The sequence below is a fragment of the Colius striatus genome, chromosome 10, assembly GCF_028858725.1.
Source record: "Colius striatus isolate bColStr4 chromosome 10, bColStr4.1.hap1, whole genome shotgun sequence".
Taxonomy (NCBI): domain Eukaryota; kingdom Metazoa; phylum Chordata; class Aves; order Coliiformes; family Coliidae; genus Colius; species Colius striatus.
In genome coordinates this window covers 3,309,473-3,328,715 of record NC_084768.1, presented here as the reverse complement: position 1 = coordinate 3,328,715, position 19,243 = coordinate 3,309,473, and the positions used below count along the sequence as shown (strand labels likewise).

General features: G+C 43.7%; 1 protein-coding gene across 1 annotated transcript in view; it reads right to left on the bottom strand.

Moving 5' to 3' along the window:
* Nucleotides 1-19,243, bottom strand: part of CACHD1 (cache domain containing 1) — a 109,843-nt gene that overhangs the window by 22,977 nt on the left and 67,623 nt on the right. Inside the window, exons 5-12 of the mRNA XM_062004175.1 lie at nt 13,785-13,911; nt 11,402-11,546; nt 9,596-9,812; nt 5,458-5,607; nt 4,079-4,312; nt 2,582-2,731; nt 1,520-1,643; nt 819-936 (exon numbers count right to left, since the gene is read on the bottom strand). Of these exons, the coding sequence (XP_061860159.1) occupies nt 819-936; nt 1,520-1,643; nt 2,582-2,731; nt 4,079-4,312; nt 5,458-5,607; nt 9,596-9,812; nt 11,402-11,546; nt 13,785-13,911 (1,265 nt within the window). The remainder of the gene's footprint in view (nt 1-818; nt 937-1,519; nt 1,644-2,581; nt 2,732-4,078; nt 4,313-5,457; nt 5,608-9,595; nt 9,813-11,401; nt 11,547-13,784; nt 13,912-19,243) is intronic.

Genomic DNA, 19,243 nt, shown 5'->3' with positions numbered 1-19,243 from the left:
GAACCCTTTTGAGTTTGTTGGCACAAAATAAAAAGTAGTCAATTATTTCTGGCATCAGTGAAACTCACTTGGATTATATTTAACCCTAGATTTCCATTTTAATCCCTGGGTCAAGATCAGTGTTCAGATATGTTCAAAACTGCAGCAAGTAAGACAGCTGCTCTTACAACTGGCAATACACAGCCTGTTGCATACACATTGTAATTGGTTTCAATGCAAGCTTTAATATAAGCAATGTTTGTAAGAAAGGTGTTAAATGACAGTGAACATCATCCCTGGCTACTGATAAGAGTATTGCAACAAGAAAGGTCAGAGTGAGAAGACAATATCTTCCCAATTGTATTAGTTAACAGATGGTACTACTCTGCTCCAAACATAACAACAGTATTAAGCAAAAGGATGACTTAGTAGTAAACACTGCCTCAGCACTGCATTCCAAGGTGGTTTCTTGTAGGTCTTTACATGTCACTGGGCTTGCAGTCCATCACCCAGACCAGGACTGGCTTTTACTTCCATTGGGAAAGCATGAGTTGTAACTGTAAATTACACGGGTCTTATGAAATGGGTGCCCTCATGAAGGAAGAGCACACGTGTATCCATCCAGAAACATCTCTGATGATGACATGGTAACAAACTTGAAATAGTAATTTCCCTGGTTCTTCACTGTAACATAAAAACTCCACATTCATGCAGTTTCTAACTCAGACCTTCCACGCTTCAACATGCAGTGATTCCTCACGCTTCTCTACACTCGACACATGAACGTGCTCCTCAATATATGAACTTACTCTATGCCATCCTGCAACAGCATCACTTACCATTTTCCAGGCATAGCTGACATTGTAGGCTTCCTTTCCAACTTCTCTCAGTTTGTTTACATGCCAAGACAGGGAAGAGTTCACGGGAACCGTAATGATCTGGCTGCCCAGGGGAATGCTGTATTGGCAAACATAACATATGTCATTCTACTAAACACTGAGAAAGCTCTTAACCAAACCCAGCTACTGTACAGTTATTAAAAGTATCATCAGCTATGAAGAGATTAATCTGCTCTCAGGTGAAGGAAAAGTGTATGTATGCTGAAAATGCAGTTGTGTACTGTCACATTTTGAGTTCAAACACATACTCAAGGCCTGACCTAGGTGAACCTGCTTCTGCAGGGGGGTTGGACTAGAGGATCTCTGGAGGTCCCTTCCAACTCTACCATTCTATGATTAGACAAAGGATAAAGGAAAACCCAGAGCAATCTGTGGAAAAATCTTCCTGACTTGGAAGAGAAAGATTAGGAACAGTATCCCCTAGATCAGAAATGAAACAAGTTGGAAACAAAAACCAAACCAAACCTGAACTGTCGTGCATTTGGTGAGGTGGGAGGGGAAGAAATAAAAAGTAAATCCATGCCAATATCCAGATACTGTAGGAAAAAGGACTTTACCTTATGTTCTCTTAAAAACCCTCTAGAAATACTTCTTGTGCCCCAAGGACTGTTAGTGGTTGGACTTGCACCTCCGTTCCTTACCTGAGGATGTTCTGGCGCACCAGCTCAAACTTAGGAATGTTCTCATAATGGATAATATCTGTGTGGAGTGGTGGTTCAGACAGCAGGTAGGGCCTGGTGAGGGATGGATGCATAAGAGTGTATCCTGGAAAAAAAAAAGCCCAACATTGACTGTGTTGGAACAACTGAGTCCAGAATGAGTATTTACAGAGCAAGAACACAGCAAGCACATGCAATTTTTCCAAAGGCTTAAAAGAAATGAATGAGCAGTGTTATCATCAAAGAAGCTTCAAACTAGTAACTTAAGTTGCAAATGAAAGACAGCTCAAAAATCCAAGCAATAACAAGAGGCTGGGATCAGAGGAAAAAGAGCTGAACATACACAGCAGTTCTGCCTTTTGCCCTGTACATTTAGATGTCAGATGCACATCCCAGATGCCATATTTTGGTTGGGACATCCCTTTTTTCTATAGTAGCCAGTAACAGGACAAGGGGTGATGGGATGAAGCTGGAACACAAGAAGTTCCACTTAAATATAAGAAGAAACTCCTTCAGTGTTTCAGTGATGGAGCCCTGGCACAGGCTGCCCAGAGGGGGTGTGGAGGCTCCTTCCTTGGAGGGCTTCAAGACCCACCTGGACATGTTCCTGTGTGACCTGATCTAGGTGACCCTGCTTCTGCAAGGGGATTGGACTGGATGATCTCTAAAAGTTCCTTCCAACTACTACCATTCCATTCCACTCCATTCCACTCCATTCCATTCCATTCCATTCCATTCCATTCCATTCCATTCCATTCCATTCCATTCCATTCCATTCCATTCCATTCCATTCCTCACATGCAGAAAATCTCAACAGCCAGGAAGCATTTTCACAGCAGAACTTCAGTACAGACGTTTCAAATCATGAATCCACCTACAGTCTCCAGCAACTCTCAGGCAAAACTCACCAAACAACATGCAACTTCTCTTTATCATTGCTATCAGCCCCCATTACTTACAGGCTATTTAGAGACATGAGGATTAAGAATGAATGGTTAATGACCTCAGTAGGACTAGAAGAGCTGACCTGAGCCAAAAAGTTACCTTTATTATCAATGAGGAAAGTGTAGGAGCCCAAGGAGTCTTGGTAATAGGTGACATCTTCCAAGATGTATGCAAGGTTAACATCTACTCCAACAATCCCCAGCAGCAGGTTTCCAAAGTAACATGGTTTGCTTACAGTCATTATCAGGCCTTAGAATGAGAGAAGTAACACAAACCCATCAGCAATAACACCTAGGTAATTGCAGGGAACAGAGCACTCCCTTTGTCTTTTTGAAATGTTGCACAGTTAAATTCTATGTAGGATTCCTTGCTGGAATATGGACAAAAATGGGCAGGTCTATAGGGAAGGTGAGAGTGTTACCTGTCACATCTGGCTGTCTTAGCCACTCTCCCTAATTAGCTAATGTCTCTGATAGTGACCTAAGGGACATTTGATTTATAACAACACACATCACAGTCAGTTTACAAGTGGATGCTTTACAGACCAGAAATGCATTTACATGAAGAAGTCAAGACAGTATTTCGTTCCTTTAACACCACTTAAGGCAATTTAAAGAGCAGGGGGAAGAGGGAGGAAGAGAATTTGTACTGGCAAAGCAGCAATAAGGATGAATTATTGCTCATCTAATTGTAATTTCAGAATATTAAACCTCCCCTGGTTGCTAAATCCCAACATGGCCCCTGTACTGGGAACCATATCCACAATTACACAATGGTTTGGGATGTACCCTGTGCCTGAGGTAAGAACTCTCAGTAATGCTTTCTTTCTCTTACTTCCTACACCACTGCTATTTGGAAACTGTGACTCTTTTCTTTCGAACCAATGTAAAAATCCATTTGCATGTATAAGCTTTTAAGTACACTTTGAAATTTATGCAAGACAAACCTCCTCTGTTGCACCATTTCTAATCCTTCTGTTGCTCAAATTTTCCATTAAGCTTAGATATGGCTTTGTGAGAGAACAACAACACAGCCTAATTACCAAGGTTAGGAAATGCACAAAGCAGCAAGCATTCTGACTCAGATTTACTCAGAAATAGCCTTACATTTGTTTTGGGACTCAATACAAGGCAAGTGTGCAATGTAAACTCAGCAGCCCTTGAAAACTGTTCAACTATGTGGTAGCCGAGATTAGGATGAAGAAAAGTCCTGGATGAAGAAATCCAGAGGTTGTTCAATTGTCAGAGCACCATAAAATCACCAACATACTTCCTACCATCAGTGCTACAGTCACACCTCTTTACAGGCAAAGAATTCCTTCCCACACATTCAATTATGGATGCTCTACGTGTGCACACACACAAGAACAAAGGTCACCCCCGAGAATCCAACTTAAGACATGGAGTAGGTAGATTTATTACCACTTTTTTCACAACCTTCTGTAGATAAACTGGCATGAAAGGGCAATTTCACATTTGCCTTGGGAACACACCTAGAAGCATCATCTTGTAAGACTACAGCGCATTGAAGAATATGTAAGCAAAAGGAACCTAATCCCTTGCTTTACTGACACCTAAATTCAATGTCAGGCCTTACCATCTCCCATTTCATCTGAGAAAGGCAGGCTGAAGACTGCCTCATCGATCATTCGGTTGGGGAGGTTTGTATAGAATCGGCCAACGGTGGTTTCCAGATTACTCAGCTGGTTCAGGACCATCATGCTGCCCTTGATCACAGGGAGGGCTGCTCGGTCTGGCACCCCGTACTTCACCGAGTTCTGCTCTGCCAGGTCTCGTAGAAAGGCCAGTTCCTTCAAACCTGTCACTCCCTCTGAAACAGAGATGCAAGAGGTAGAAGGAAGGAGATAAAAGAAGCTTAGTTTCCATCAAGACTCCTGTGTCTTCCTCTAAAGCAGTGTCAATAAAAGCAGGAGAGTGCATATGCTGTGCTGTAGGACTGACTATGCCCTAGGCTTACTGCAGCAGTCAGGTAAAGTGCTGAAAGACTTGCATGGTTTTAGGACAAGCAATTAGCTAGTGCAAAACTTAATAAGATTGCCTCTCACATACTGTTGCATGGTGTAAAAACTCAACATGCTCTTCACATCACCACTTTAAACAAAGACCTTTTAACAAAGACTTATGTGACCCATAAATCCACAGGACAGCTCTTTGCTCTCCATCAGTGGCCAGTCCACGTAAAGGACCAGGAGCACATTACACACCCTTGGAGATCACAGGCTTTGTTCTTCAGCTTGAACATTAAAGTTTCACCTTTTACACCAGTCCAAGGCTTAATTTCTGCACACAAATCAAAGATCTCTGTATATACTAGGCCTCAAATGAGTATTTAAGTTTACAGTCACCTTACAGACACCCTTAGCTTAACTATGTTTCCTTGGCCAGAGTCCACGGGCAGTTTTTAGTAATGCAACATCCAGCCTTCTTACTGAAAAAGCTTTCCTGGAAAAAGCACAGGATGCCAAACCACTGCATGCATGATCTTCACATCTAACCTCACTCTCAAGTCTGGTCCTAAGTTATTAAAGCATTTCAGGTGATGTTTGGTGTGACTCTCACTCTCCATGGCTAATGGCTGAAACAGAAGTCACGGATGCCCTTGTTTGGCTGAAACAGAAGTCACGGATGCTCTCGTTTGGCTGCACCAGGAAACGTGGGCAGTGTCAGGAAGGTTTCCAGTTGCAATAGATAGCAAGCTTAATTCAGTCTGGTTGCCACTGGACAATTCAGGCAACGATACACTCTATCCTGAGCATCTGCACTGTGACACACGAGCATAGAACGGCATACAGTTTTATACACTGAAACAGTAACATCTGGATGCAGCCTCTGGGCCAAAACCTATTCACAAATTGCTCCCAAGAAGGCATGGAATTACATTTGGATGAGCTTAAGAAACTGTCTATTTAATGAAAGGGAATCTTCATGCACTGGAAATACAGAAACATTTCTCACCATTCATAAGTGCATAAGTAAGAATCATTACTGAGTTATTGAGGAAGCTATTTTCTTCATTGATGACACATAAAGTAGCTTTCTTATCATCTTCTGAGGAATCTTTTGATGTAATCCCAGCAGAGAGATAAATGATGACCATATCGGTATCTGAAAAGAATTATATAGAGAAAGCAGAAAGTGCATTAGAGTTTTAGCCCAGGCAGGTCATGTGGTAGGAGTCTTCACATCTGTTTGCAACCATGTATTGACAACAGCTTCATTTGGGAGATTCACAGGAATCTACAGTGGATAAATACTCTGCAGTCTTCCAAATGATAACCTTCATTATGAAGCTTCCATTCACAGCATCTAACAGCCATCTCTCTGACTCTGTGCCTACCAGGCAGTACTGTGGCTTGTTTCTCCAGAGCAGACCTCACAGGCACCTTCTGACCTGGCTGCACCAGGCAGGAGTGTGCAAGACCAGCATGCTGCAGAACCTGCTCTAATTCCACAAAGAGAGCTTAGCAAAAGTAGAAACCCTGCAAGTTTCATTTCCTGACTCGCTGTTCTTCTCCTGTCCTGCACTTCTACAGAGCAGAGCTGCACTGCACCCCAGGGGAGCACCTGATTGTGTTTCCTACATGAAAAGTGCTCAGTGCTTTCCCAGACACTGCTGCTGCAAAACCTGTGCTGGGGGCTCAGCATCACTGCCGCTGCTGGCCACGGGCCCTCCTCACCCTCCCTTCCAGCAAGCACTGGCCATGCCATCAGCCCCTGCTGTAGCATGGTGACAAGCACCCCAGCAGTCAGTCATACATGAGAAACACAAATATCTGTCAAAGACCTTTTCACCCACTCCTCCTCCTTCTCCTATACCCTTGCATTAGTGCTACTGCAATTTAGTCCCTGACATGCAGCACGATAGCTGGAGGATGCTGAGGGATGAAAGGCACATGATGCTTATCTATGGTGTAGGTTAGAGCTGTTTGATCTGGCGAAGAGGAAGCTGAGGGAAGACATGATCACTCTCTGCAGCTGACTGGGAAGAGGTTGTAGTAAGGCAAGGCTTGGTCTCTTCTCCCAAGTAACAAGCGACAGGAGAAGAAGAAACAGCCTCAAGTTGCACCAGGGGGAAGTTTATATTGGAGATGAGGAAAAACTTCTTCATGAGAGGGGTGTCAGCCCCTGTGCCAGACTGTCCAGGGAGCTGGGGGAGTCTCCAGTCCTGGAGGGATCCCAAAGCCCTGGAGCTGAGGTGCTGAGGGCCATGGGTTAGTGCTGGGCTTGGCAGGGTGAAGGGAGAGCTGGGACTCCAGAAGCTTAAAGGGTTTTTCCAACTGAAACAACTCTGTGATTCCAAATGTGACCCAGCAGAACACAACCTCATCATCAGCTCACTTCCCATGAACCTGAACACGTTTTTCAAGCCAAGTGTGTTCTTGGCAAAAGGCTTCCTTAAAGCCTTTGAACACGTACATTCACATCACTGCTTACACACCAACCCATTTCATCATGTATCTCAATATTAAAAGTGGTTTATGCATATAATTAAGGCACTTGTAGAGATCATACAGCTCCACATAATCCAAAGCACATGAGGTTAGTTGGTTACATACCAAGTCTCTTGTCTCATCTGGGGGTTTTTTGTGGGTTTGCTGGTTGTTTTTTTAAATAGGTATGAATGTTTTGACTTGTACATTTAGTCATCATGACTTGAAAAGGATTTCAGCCAGAATTTGGGGTTTGATACAAACATGTTCAGAGAAACTGTTAATTTGGGGGGAATTTCTGCCTTTTTTTTTTTTAAAGAAGCTAAAACTAGGTAAAAAAAAAGCAAAGCCAAGTATTAATGCAGCTTTGGCTGTAGTTAAGGAAAATTGTTCATGTGTTTCCTAGGCTGTTGCATAGCTGTCACACACTGCAGCCAGACATGACGCTGCAGTCTAAATGCTTTGCTAGCAGGAGTGACATAAGACAGTCCTAAGACTGCATTAGGGATCAGTGCTAAACAGAGCATCTTTTCATTCAACAGCTGATCACCCTACACTACCTGATACACAGCACTTCTGATAGCTGGAAAGTGCCCTAACATTCAGTGTATCATTACTGCATTTACCTACCTATAGCCTCTGTGTGTATATAGCATATATCTACACTGCAATTTCACACACATATATCCACAGATATATAGGTCGAGATTTCAGGGAATGCTGCTACTCAGGAGCAGATCACTCTCTTACTTTGGGAACACTTTGGGACTGAGCAGGGCTGCAATAGCAACTGGCACAAGGCAGGAAATTCAGACGTGTTCAACAGCACAGTTCTGCCATCTCACACCAGTAATTCCCTTCTAACTTTTGCAGTGTGAATTCGGGAGCCAGGCTGGATCTCAATAGCTCCCCTGACACACCCACACATTGTTCTCTGGGAACAGGATGTTAGAAAGTTAACAGTGAAATGAATGAGGGCTTTTTTCTAGGTTTATTTTTCTTTTTCTTTAAAAAAAAAAGATGAAAAGATTATTTACCAGAAAAATGAGACATGTTTTATAAACATCCTCTTCTCAAACCTATTGTGTCCTCACCCTGTGAATTCTGAAATCTGCTGTGCACACGTTAAGTCTCCTGAATCTTTCACCCTTAGGGAAAAGCTACATCCAGAGCATTTGCCTTTGCTTCTAGCTTTCTGTGCTTGTGCTCTAAAATAATTGTCTGCCACAAAACTTAGTAAAAGTTTGTACTTTCACATGAATGATCCAATATGCCAAACCCTTCTAATCCTAATACACAACAGTGCCAAACAGAAAAGACACGTAGGAGGATGCTGCAAGACTCTACAGCTGATGTTCTTTGAGTAACTTCTGATGACTAATGCATCTTGTCCCAGACAGCTTCAGCAGCACCAGATTTGTTAAAACTTACTCTTTGATTCTCTAAAAAGTGGCACCCCTTTCATCATTCTGCCAGAGGATGGTAAAAACCTGCCCTTGACAACCCTATCTTTCAGCTAAATGTTTCACTGTATCTATATAGGCTTAAATGCAGAAGCTATGCAAAAGCATCACTTTATACACAAGGGAAAGTCACATGAAGCAGAAGCACATTTCTTCAGTCTTTCCAAAGCACCTTCATTCCTGGAGTTTTCTTTTTCCACTTGCTTCTGCTCTGCATGGCATCTGAGATGGGGCCCTTCAACACACTGAAGGATCTGCACTCATTGGAGCAGGCAAAGGACAAAGCTATGGGATCTGTGTTATAATAATTGCCTAAACCCACAGAGATCATAGAATCATAGAATGGTGGGGTTGGAAGGGACCTTTAGAGATCATCCAGTCCAACCCCCCTGCAGAAGCAGGGTCACCTAGATCAGGTCACACAGGAACACGTCCAGGTGGGTCTTGAAGCCCTCCAAGGAAGGAGCCTCCACAACCCCTCTGGGCAGTTCCAGGGCTCCCTCACCCTCACAGTCTGTTTCCTCCACCCTGCCATGGCACTGGGAACTTTACTCAACTCCAACGAGTGCTCAGAGCACAGCTACAAGAATTTGCCTTCCATGGCTTCCTGGCAAGCAAGTGTGCCAAGCAATTTCACATGCCATCTTTTCCATGTCTTTCGCCACATCCTCGTTAGGAAACACACACAAAACCAAGCCCAAACTTAGGAACAGGAAGGAGAAAGCCCATAATGCATGCACCAAAATGCATTTAGATGAAGGGAAATTTAGCCAGGCCAACCACCCATTCCATAAAATACCACCCATGATTGGTATTTTCAAAACCAGAAAGGCCACTTCCATAGGATTGGGACTGGGCAGATTACTCATGTGTGTGTATTTTGGTAAGGAATCAATGAACCTGCAGCAGCAGCAGTTTTCATTACAAGGACCCCCCCTCGCACACATTTGGGAACTAATACAGCTCTCAGGCAATTAAAACCTGCAATTTCATTTCATAGTTCAAAAGCAAGTCAGCAAGTGAAATAAATGCAAAGGGAAAGGCCACATTCAACAGTCACTCACGCAGATCCTAGATCAACTACACCCTACCTCATCCTTTTTCACATGAAACATCCAAGGCACTCCGTTGGCCTCTGTCAAAACGAGAGCACATTTGCAAGGCTCAGAAATAATCTGGATTGCACAACAAGAGACTTACTTCCTTGGAGTTTGGTGCCATTGTTTGTGTTCCGTATCAGCTGGAAAGCCTTTTGAAACCCCACGGCATGCTGCGTAGAGCTGTCAGACGCCTTGATGCTGCTAACGAAGGTGGACATCTTCCTTTTTGTCTCGCTGGTGGCAGGGGACAGAAATGTCTTATAGCACTGATCCAGAGAGCAGGTTCTTACTGTGTCTGCCACGGTTAACACAGAGATCTTGAAAGAGAAGAAACTATATTGGATTACCTGACCATTTCTAAGTCCTCGCGCCCCGATACGGCAAACACAATGATAAGAGATTCCGTGGGTTTAAAGTTCAATTGTTAGAAAAGAAATGCTCGAGGCGTAAATCCATCACATTTGAAAAGGATTAGACTTATGGTGATTTCAAGAAAAAGACACTTCAGTCTTTATTTCTCAGATGAAGTCAGCTTCTTCCCTCTGCTCGTACCTAACAGTGAATACACGGTTATGGGCAGAAGCCTCAGTGAATGAGAGATAACAAAATCAGCAGACAGGACTTTCAGGAAAGCCTTGAGCCCCTGTGCAAAAGTTGAGGGCATTCAGAAAATGAAAAACCCCAATCCTCTAAGAACCTTTCATAGGAAAAGCACTGCATTCATTGCCTTCATATTGCAGCCAAAGCAAGGCAAACTCACCATCAGTTTTTACCCTGTAAATAAGTTAAGGCTCAGAGTGGTAACACTTGCTTTCACATGCACGTAACATCCCAATCTCATTGAACATGGCATAATGTCTTACAAATTATGACTGAGGCAAGATAGGACACAGAATTAAGCAGTAATTGCTCACCCAAATAACAGGTTTCCAAACCACTGAGCTACTGACCAAATAATATGTGTCTTAAAACTTATTTGCTTCATTATAGGTCTACATAAAGACACGTATTTTTGACACTTTAAGTACTGTTAATTTTGCTTAACTGTAAGCATTATTTTGCAGCATTAAAGCTTCCTAAAAGCACAGAAGTGACAAGTGTTTTGCCCTTACTATTAATGAGAAGACTTAAGGCAGAGACTATAATGAGCTGTTCTTCAACTTAACTGAAAATCCTTTCCTACTAAAGAAAAACAAAGGCAAGACAAAGAGCCATCTAGGTCCCATTAGCAAAGAACTGCTAAAAGTAAAGACCGTGCTTGTGGTCCTTAAGAAGCACCTTACCAGCCCCTGGTGCTTAAATTAGAGTTTAAGTGGCTTTCTCACTGTTGAGTAGAGTATTTATGGCATTGCAAGAAGTAAAATCCAGGTTTCTTGGCCTTTTGCTTTATCCTTTCCTTCCTGGTATCACACTTGGCTGGGAATCTTCCAAACACTAATTACGCTTCAGCTCGCTCCAGTATAGCAGCAGAATAAATCACCTGTAATTTCACCAGCAAAAAAGACAGCTTCACGTGTAAAATAAGCTGCTCAAAGCATTCTAGTACTTCAGAAGTTGTCAGGCTTGGAGCACGGTTCTTCTAGCTGCATGCTGTACCACACTGCTGACCACCACCTAAAGCCTCTGCCCAGATGAAGGAGCCTTTAAAAATCACTCAGAAAGAAGATTCTGCCGTATATCAGCACTTTTCACTTCCTTTTTGTTTCAGCCTGCTGATCCCCAAGTGTACTCCTTGCAGTAACACAGACTTCCAAAAGTGAGTCCAAGTCTCCATCAGAGGCAGACCACGGATCCTCACGAGGCCACAGGCCACAAGCTGAAACCCAAACGCTTTGGATGAAACCCAAACACAATGAGAGTGGTCGAAACCAATGACAACATGCTCCTTGGCTGGAGGAAAGCTTACCTTATCGTGTTCATCTATAGAGCTCAGAATAACCTGAGCAGCATCTTTGGCAATCTGAAGCTGTGTCTCTGTGACTGAAGCCCCGTGGTCCACAATGACAACGATATGCTTGGACTGAGGTCGAACGGTAGAGACGTAAACGGGCCTGAGGGACGACAAACCCCAAACCACTGTCACCAGTCATCTCATCATTCCCACTCCAACGTTTGAGAGTGAAAATAGCACAGAGTCAAAACCAGAAAACACTCCATGAAGAAACAACCAATTACAACATGAATTGTTTTGCCTCTGTGAAAACTTGTACCAGGAAAGAGAAGGGTCTCGCTGTCCCTCTCCGATTCCTTTAACCTAAATCACGTGTCAGATCCCAATCCCTCTGTCGCAGCAACCGCTTGCAGACAGGAACAGTTTTGCTGACACAGCAGGGGTGTTTGGGATTGTTGTTTGCAGCAGTTTGCATCAAGTTTTGGATTAAGTGTTGACAAGCAAGAAAAGCCTCACAATAAAGGTTGGGTGCCGGGAACCTTGCTCACACGTAAAAGTAAGTGCAATAGTGCGTATTTGCTGGTTACACGACAAGTAACGACCTGTGCAAGTGTACAGAGTTGCATTAGCATAGGGTGTTTGGTTTACTGTAATAAGGGATGGCTTCTGGCCAAGGAAGAGTTTTCTCTCGGTGCCCTGGGATGCATTTCACATGGGTTGTGTTCCACAGCCCCTTAGGTCTGCACAGTTTTAAATCCCAGTTAACTGTGATGAAGGCTCTTGGTGCTGCCTTGTGTCTGTCTGTGCTAACAGCAAAACACAGCCTTGCACTAAGCGGTGCTCAGATCCAGCCCAATATTGTGAGGGATGTGTGAAAGGCTTCACAAGCTCTCGTGCCAAGGTTTCAACCTGGAACAAATTAGGAAGCTCTTCAGCAAGGAGGAAGGATTTAAACAAAAACACAGGATGCTCTTCCCTCTTTAGTCCAAACCCAAAACTGGTTAGAGTCAAGTGTGAGTTCTGGGACTTAAATTTTGATATATCAAAGGCAAGGAGAGAGAAATCTTATTAAGAATAAAGGAAATGCAGAGGACTCCAGCCAAGGCTGCAATAAACAACTGGCACAAAGCAGTTCTTAATTGTAAAACAGCCCACAGCTCTACGCTGGTATTAATACCTAACACGTAAATGGGGCCTTTGATCTTCAAAGCACTTAAGTATCAACTAATTAATCCATCCAAACTACCCTCTGAAGTAAACATTGGCAAAAAGATATCCCTTCTTTAGGCATGGAGAAGCTGCAACCCATGGTTTGTATGAAATCACCAGTGGTTTCAGTGTCAAATCCTGATCAAGACTGGGGTACCCTCAGCTCTCAAGTCTTCAGACCACACCTTTCCAAGAGCACAGAAAACTTTAATGAAGCTCAGACGCTTCATGCTTTGATGACACATAGAAGATAACATCTGTAAACATTTGATTTCTCAACACTGACAGGTAACTGAAACACTTCTTAGGCTCTGTGCACTTAGCTACATGGAAAAGTACCTGGATGTACCGATCCTTCCTCTGTGTGGATTGATTCACTGGTATGATTAGCTAACATGTGACCAGAAGTACTAAAGCCACTGCACTTAAGAATCCACCCTTAAGTCTTTATCATTCCCATAGTACTGACACCAGCAAAAGCTATGGAAAAAACACTGCACTGCAGCTGACTTGCTTTATGCCAACAGAATAGAACCATCCCCTTGTGCAGGAACAGCCTACCACCCTTTGATTCTTTCTTCTACAGTAGTAGAAGAAAGTAGTACAGTAGTAAAAGAGAGTTTCCACTATTGCTGCTTCCCTGCTCTCCATGATCTGCCACTTGAATCACAGAATCATTATGGCTGGAAACAACCAAGTCCAACCACTAACCTCACACTACCAAAAGTTCATCACTAGACCATGTCCCTCCATCACTAAACCGTGTCCCTAACCTTGGGTGGAGACTTGAACCTTGCATGGAGACTGGAAACATGCTCCTACCTATGTCCAGTCTCTCATCTTTCCACCCCCCTCCCCAAAGCAACATACCTGCCAAATTAATAGAATACATTGCTTCATTAAGGTCAAGTGTGAGTCAAATACAAGTCAAATTTCACCTGTGGGTTAATCTACAATTTATAAGTTCCTGCTCTTTGATTTGGGAGAGGTGAGGAACCTCCATGTAATCTTATTTCACTTCAAAGCGAAAACTGGTGCTTTAAAAGACAAACCTCAAAAAGCCTAAGGAACTCCATTAAAAGTTATGAATGTTGTCATCTTGGCAAGGCATCATGCTGAATTGGAATAGCTGCTGGAGGAATCCAATTTCAATGCTTTTCCCAGTAAATTCTAAGGTGAGGAATCATACCTGCTGCGGTGTTCATAGCTGCCTTTGCACCGGAACTTGTGGGCTGGGAACACGGTGAAAATGCCTTCTTCTGAGCTGAAATACTGCCACTTAATTCCTGGGTTAGACTTCAGGTTATCAGCAAGAACTGAGGGTTGGAGAGGAAAAACAAAGTAGAGTTACAAAGGGAGGTCAAACGTGGATTTTTGAATGAGAAGAATAAGCAGGGTCCCAACAAGAAACATAAGTAGCTCTACTTGAGGACTGGTAGAGCTTCATGTCTCATTTGCAAACAGTTAGTGTCTGTTGGAACCTTAACACTGGATTTGACTGGTTTTCTTCAATATGTCATGACAATTCCTGAATCTCTGAAGTGAAACTGTGTCCCAAGGAGTCAAAGCAGGATCAAGGAAGGAAGAGATTAAGGCAATTTTATATATGTTGTATACAAACATATATTTACCTGTAAGGATCAATACATTGTCCACACAGTTTTCATAAAGGAAAACATCCTAATACTAAAAAGTGTGGGTTTTATATGGAAGTAAGTCCAAAATATTACACAGGTCTACTGCTTACAGCTCTGCAACTCAATCTGCTGACTTTACATACCTTGACATCTCTCTTTAAATGGCCATTTAGCAAAATAGTTTTACACAGAAATGTGGGTTAAGGAAAAACTCACTGTACAGAAATAGTTGAAAAGGTTAAAAAAAGGAAAGGGAGAATCATTCCTCTTGGTTCATCATGGTCTCCTGTTTATATAAGGGCAGAGAGGTACAGCTTCCACTCTTGGGACTCAAGAATTTCTCCAAGTTTCCCATTATCCCTGTGCCATAATTAACAAGGCTGAGGGCTCCTCAAGTATTGCTCGTTAGAAGAAACAGCCACTTTCCAGGGAAAACACGGCATCTTCCCTGCAAGGGTTATGCAGTGGCCACACTCTCCCGAGAGCCAGCCATGGTGGTTCCATGCTGGTTCCAACTCTCCTCACCATAAGCATCTCCCACCATGTCCCTATTTTTCAAGAAAGAATGTTAAGAACAGTTCTTAGAAGCTACATCACAACTGTCTTGCAAGTCTCTCCAACTCCTCTGTGGCAGGCGATCATTAGTTACTCATCGCACGGACACAAAGCAAACAAAGAAGGTAAATGATACCTTCCCAAGTCCTGCAGTCAAACAGGAGCTGAGCTCAGAACATAACTGTGGGGTACAGATCTCAAACCCTCCCGGGGTTTATAGGCTACATGCATCCTCTTGAAAATGTGCTTGCTTTCCTATTAAAATAATCTCTAAGGAAGCACTATTTAACACTAACAACAAAAGCAATTCAAAATTCAGTGATATGAACAAAACTGACCATCCCTGTAAAAACCACAAAGCACCACCACAACTGACAACCAAATAAAGGGGCTACCCTAGGGCTGAGGCTCTCTGCACTAATACAGGTATTGAATACAGCAAGCTAAGCCAATAGAGTGGGCAGATATTGTGCCAAGCGCTCTGAGCCCAGGTGAGAATGATTGTGTTGGAATCACCTGAGGCAGAGGCAGTTTTGGCATTTCTGCCCAAATCCCTTAGGGATCTTGTAGTGGGATGGAAATGGCTCTGCTGCTACCTGGAGCCTGCACCTTGACTGCTCTACTTGCAAGCCTAGGGAGATGAAGGGCTCAGCGCTCTTGCCATGCAATCACCAGCTTTGCCGTGTCAGTGACGTTAGGCAGCCATTGGCTTGCTCAGTCACAGAATCACATAACCCTAGGGGTTGGAAGGGACCTTGAAAGCTCATCCAGTGCAACCCCCCTGCCAGAGCAGGGCACACAGGAACTCGTCCAGCTGGGTTTGAATGTCTCCAGAGGAGACTCCACAGCCCATCTGGGCAGCTCCTTCCAGTGCTCCTTCACCTCAACAGGAAACAAATTCTTTGTGTTTCTTTGGAAACTCTTCTGTTCCAGCTTGTGCCCGTTGCTCCTTGTCCTGCCATTGGCCATCACTGAGAACAGCCTGGCTCCAGCCTCCTGACACTCACCCTTTATGCATTTGTAAATGAGTCTCTTAAAGCAAGAGGAAAAACGCTCCCAGGAGAAGGGGAATGGGAAGTCATTAGCATGGGAGGCACAAACCCTCTCACCCCAAGAGCAGTAATAGGATTCTATTCCATTCAGGGCAAAGTAACGACTCTGCTTGCAGCAAACTGAGAAGAAAACATCAGTGTTTGAATCCTTTCGATTTTACCAAACAGTTCAAAACCATCATATCAGCTCAAAATGCACTTTAAGAGAAAAAAAACAACCCAAAAGCAGTTTCCCCTGCCATTTCTCCTTTCATTTTCTTTGATTACAATAAACCAGCCAGGACTGGCAGAGGGGAGCTCTCATTTACAGTGCTTCACCTTTGGCTCAGAACTTCCCTTAGGATGGATACTGAAAACAAGCCAGAGCGTTTCATCTCCTGGATCTCATTCATTATCAAATCTGCCAATATTTGGGCTGGAAATCACTGCAGGACACGTTTCAAACCTTACCCAGACATTCTACAACAAAATATCCACACAGAGTATAGTTTAAGTTCAACATCCTCAACAGTTTAGCACTTACTCAGGTTTCCCAGACTGGCTGTGGCCACGATGTTCTTTCCACGTTCAGCTCAGGATAATTACCCTGTAAAAACCACTACCTCGGGTTTTTTTCCCCACCTCCCCTCTATTTGCCACAAGTTGTTATATTTCCACAATGCCCAGAAGTCCCAGTGGAAGCCCTTGTTGCATCCTCCTGGGCTGTGCACAGACACAGCTTTGCACAATCGTGGCTTTGAAGAATTTGGTGCCTTGACAGACCATGGAAGACACAAGAATAAGCCATGAAATGGTTGATGAGGGTTTTTCCAGTGCATTAATGATTGATTTGGGAACCAGAACTCCTCTTTGCTCACACCTCTCACTTTCTCATCCTTCTCCAAAAAGACATTAATTTGACTCCAATAAAGGTGCCAAAGCTTGTTTCTCTCTCTCTCCTGTGCACAGGTAAACTCGTGCTGGTGATGCTCTTGGGAACAAGAATCTTTTGTCTCATGAATTTTCACTTTCAAAGAAAGCACCCATGATCTTGCAATGAAATGCCAAACAAGAATGTTTCTTTCACTCAAATTGCCCCCAAAATTCTCTCAACTTTTGCTTTTACACTTGGTATGACATCAGTTTAGCAGTGGGATCTCTGGTTTGTACAAAGAGCAGGTGTCTTTGGTCACAGACAATGGTTTCTGTATAGCAGGGACACAAACCAATCTGAGTTTCTAATCCTGTCAAATTTAAGTACCATGGAAAACATTAGGCAAAAATCAGTCTCACTTAAACACAAACTAAACCTAACCCACATAGAGTTTCTAGCTTTTATATAGCAAGGGCTACCAGAAATTCCTCTCCTCATACCCTTCCAAAGCACTCATCTTCTTTTCCTCTCTGAAATCCTGTCTGGGAAAACCCACATCAACTTCTGAACTCATCAAGGGTCTGACTCTCCAGAAGACACACAGCACTGGTGCTCACAGCCCACACAAGCTCTCCTGGATGGGAGCACACTGCACAGCCACAGCTGTGGGAATCCAAGAAAGTATCTGATCAACTTTCATTAATCTCTAATGAGAAATCTGGGGAAAAAATTCTATCAAAAAACTATCAAAACCTTGAAAGGAAAAAAAAATCCTAACTGGTTTAAAACATAGAATAACAGAATGGTAGGGGTTGGAAGGGACATTTAGAGATCATCCAGTCCAACCCCCCTGCAGAAGCAGGGTCACCTAGATCAGGTCACACAGGAACGTGTCCAGGTGGGTCTTGAAGCCCTCCAAGGAAGGAGCCTCCACACCCTCCCTGGGCAGCCTGGGCCAGGGCTCCCTCACTGAAACACTGAAACAGTTTTTTCTTATGTTGAAGTGGAACTGTTTGTGTTCCAGCTTCATCCCATCACCCCTTGTCCTGTTGCTGGCTGCTATAGAAAAGAGGGATGTCCCAACCTCCTGACACCCACCCTTTAGATATTTGTAAATGTTAATAAGATCCCCCCTCAGTCTCCTCTTCTCCAGACTAAACAGCCCCAGGTCCCGCAGCCTTTCCTCGTATGAAAGATGTTCCAGTCCCCTGATCATCTTGGTGGCCCTGTGCTGGCCTCTCTCCAGCAGTTCCCTGTCCCTCTTGAGCTGAGGAGCCCAGAACTGGACACAGGACTCCAGATGAGGCCTCACCAGGGCAGAGTAGAGAGGGAGAAGAACCTCCCTTGACCTGCTGCCCACACTCTTCTTGATGCCCCCAGGCTGCCATTGGCTTCTTGGCCACGAGGGCACATTGCTGGCTCATGGTCAGTTTATTATCAACCAGCACTCCCAGGTCTGTCTCTGCAGAGCTGCTCCCCAGCAGGCCAATCCCCATCTTTTGTTAAACCACACTGTCTTTCAGGAATGTGTGATAATCAACCACTCTCCTGCAAGACTTAAGAAGAAACCTAGAAAAAGCTGCTACAGCCACACTGTGACATTACTGAGGTCACCAAAGCCCTGTGCAGCAGAGCACTGGAGATGTGCTGCCTACTCCTGGTTTCCCTGATGTCCAGGTGCCAGAAGAGAATCTCACAGCTGTATCATGCTGTGGGTGTAATGCAGAAAGTCAGCAAACCACTCTTAATTTTGGGGGGGTATTTATTTAAGGTGCAGGCATGGAGTACTTGGGGAAGAGTCAGGCCTGTGCACTGAGTGCTTCTTGGACACTGGAGTTTTTGGTGAGAGCACCATGGCTGAACTGCTGCCTCACATGACTGCAGTGCCTTGCAGGCAGGGAGAGACATGAGACTAGCCAACAGTTCGGATTTAAATCCTCCTTTTTATGTCTAGCCACCAGGATTTCAGGCTTCTGAGTACAGAAATTGTTTTGTTTTGTAGCAAGAGCCTGAGTTTCTGGTGTTGAAGGTTTTGCTACGGGTTACGGAACTTGAAAAATGCATCTTCAAGTCAGACATGTGAACGCTCAGTTAAAGCCTTCATGAAGTAACTTGCCCAGTTTCATTTCAGCAACAGCATTAAAATAAAGGAGCTCAGAATCCAAAAGAGGCTTTAAAAAAACCCCCATTCTTATATTAAACTTCCCAGTTCCCAGCAGGCCAAGATTCGTATTTAGTTCCCCATGAGAGTATCTGGATGAACACTTAAGTGTTAATTTTCTTCATAAAACAATTGGGTTGGAACCTCAAACCCCTTCAAGCCTTGGTGCCTCTCTCCACTGTTCCTCCTTTCCACATGTTCTGCTCATGTTTTCCTTTAGCTCCTATGTTGGCTCAATAATGCCTTCCCCAGAGACTACCAACTTTATCGTAATTCTTTGCTTTTCTTTGCCTTTTTTCCTATGACCACAGTAGAAAATCTCCCAGTAGATAAGCCATGGCTGAAAATATACATACTTTCAAAGTGCATTCTTATTTTCCATCCACTAAA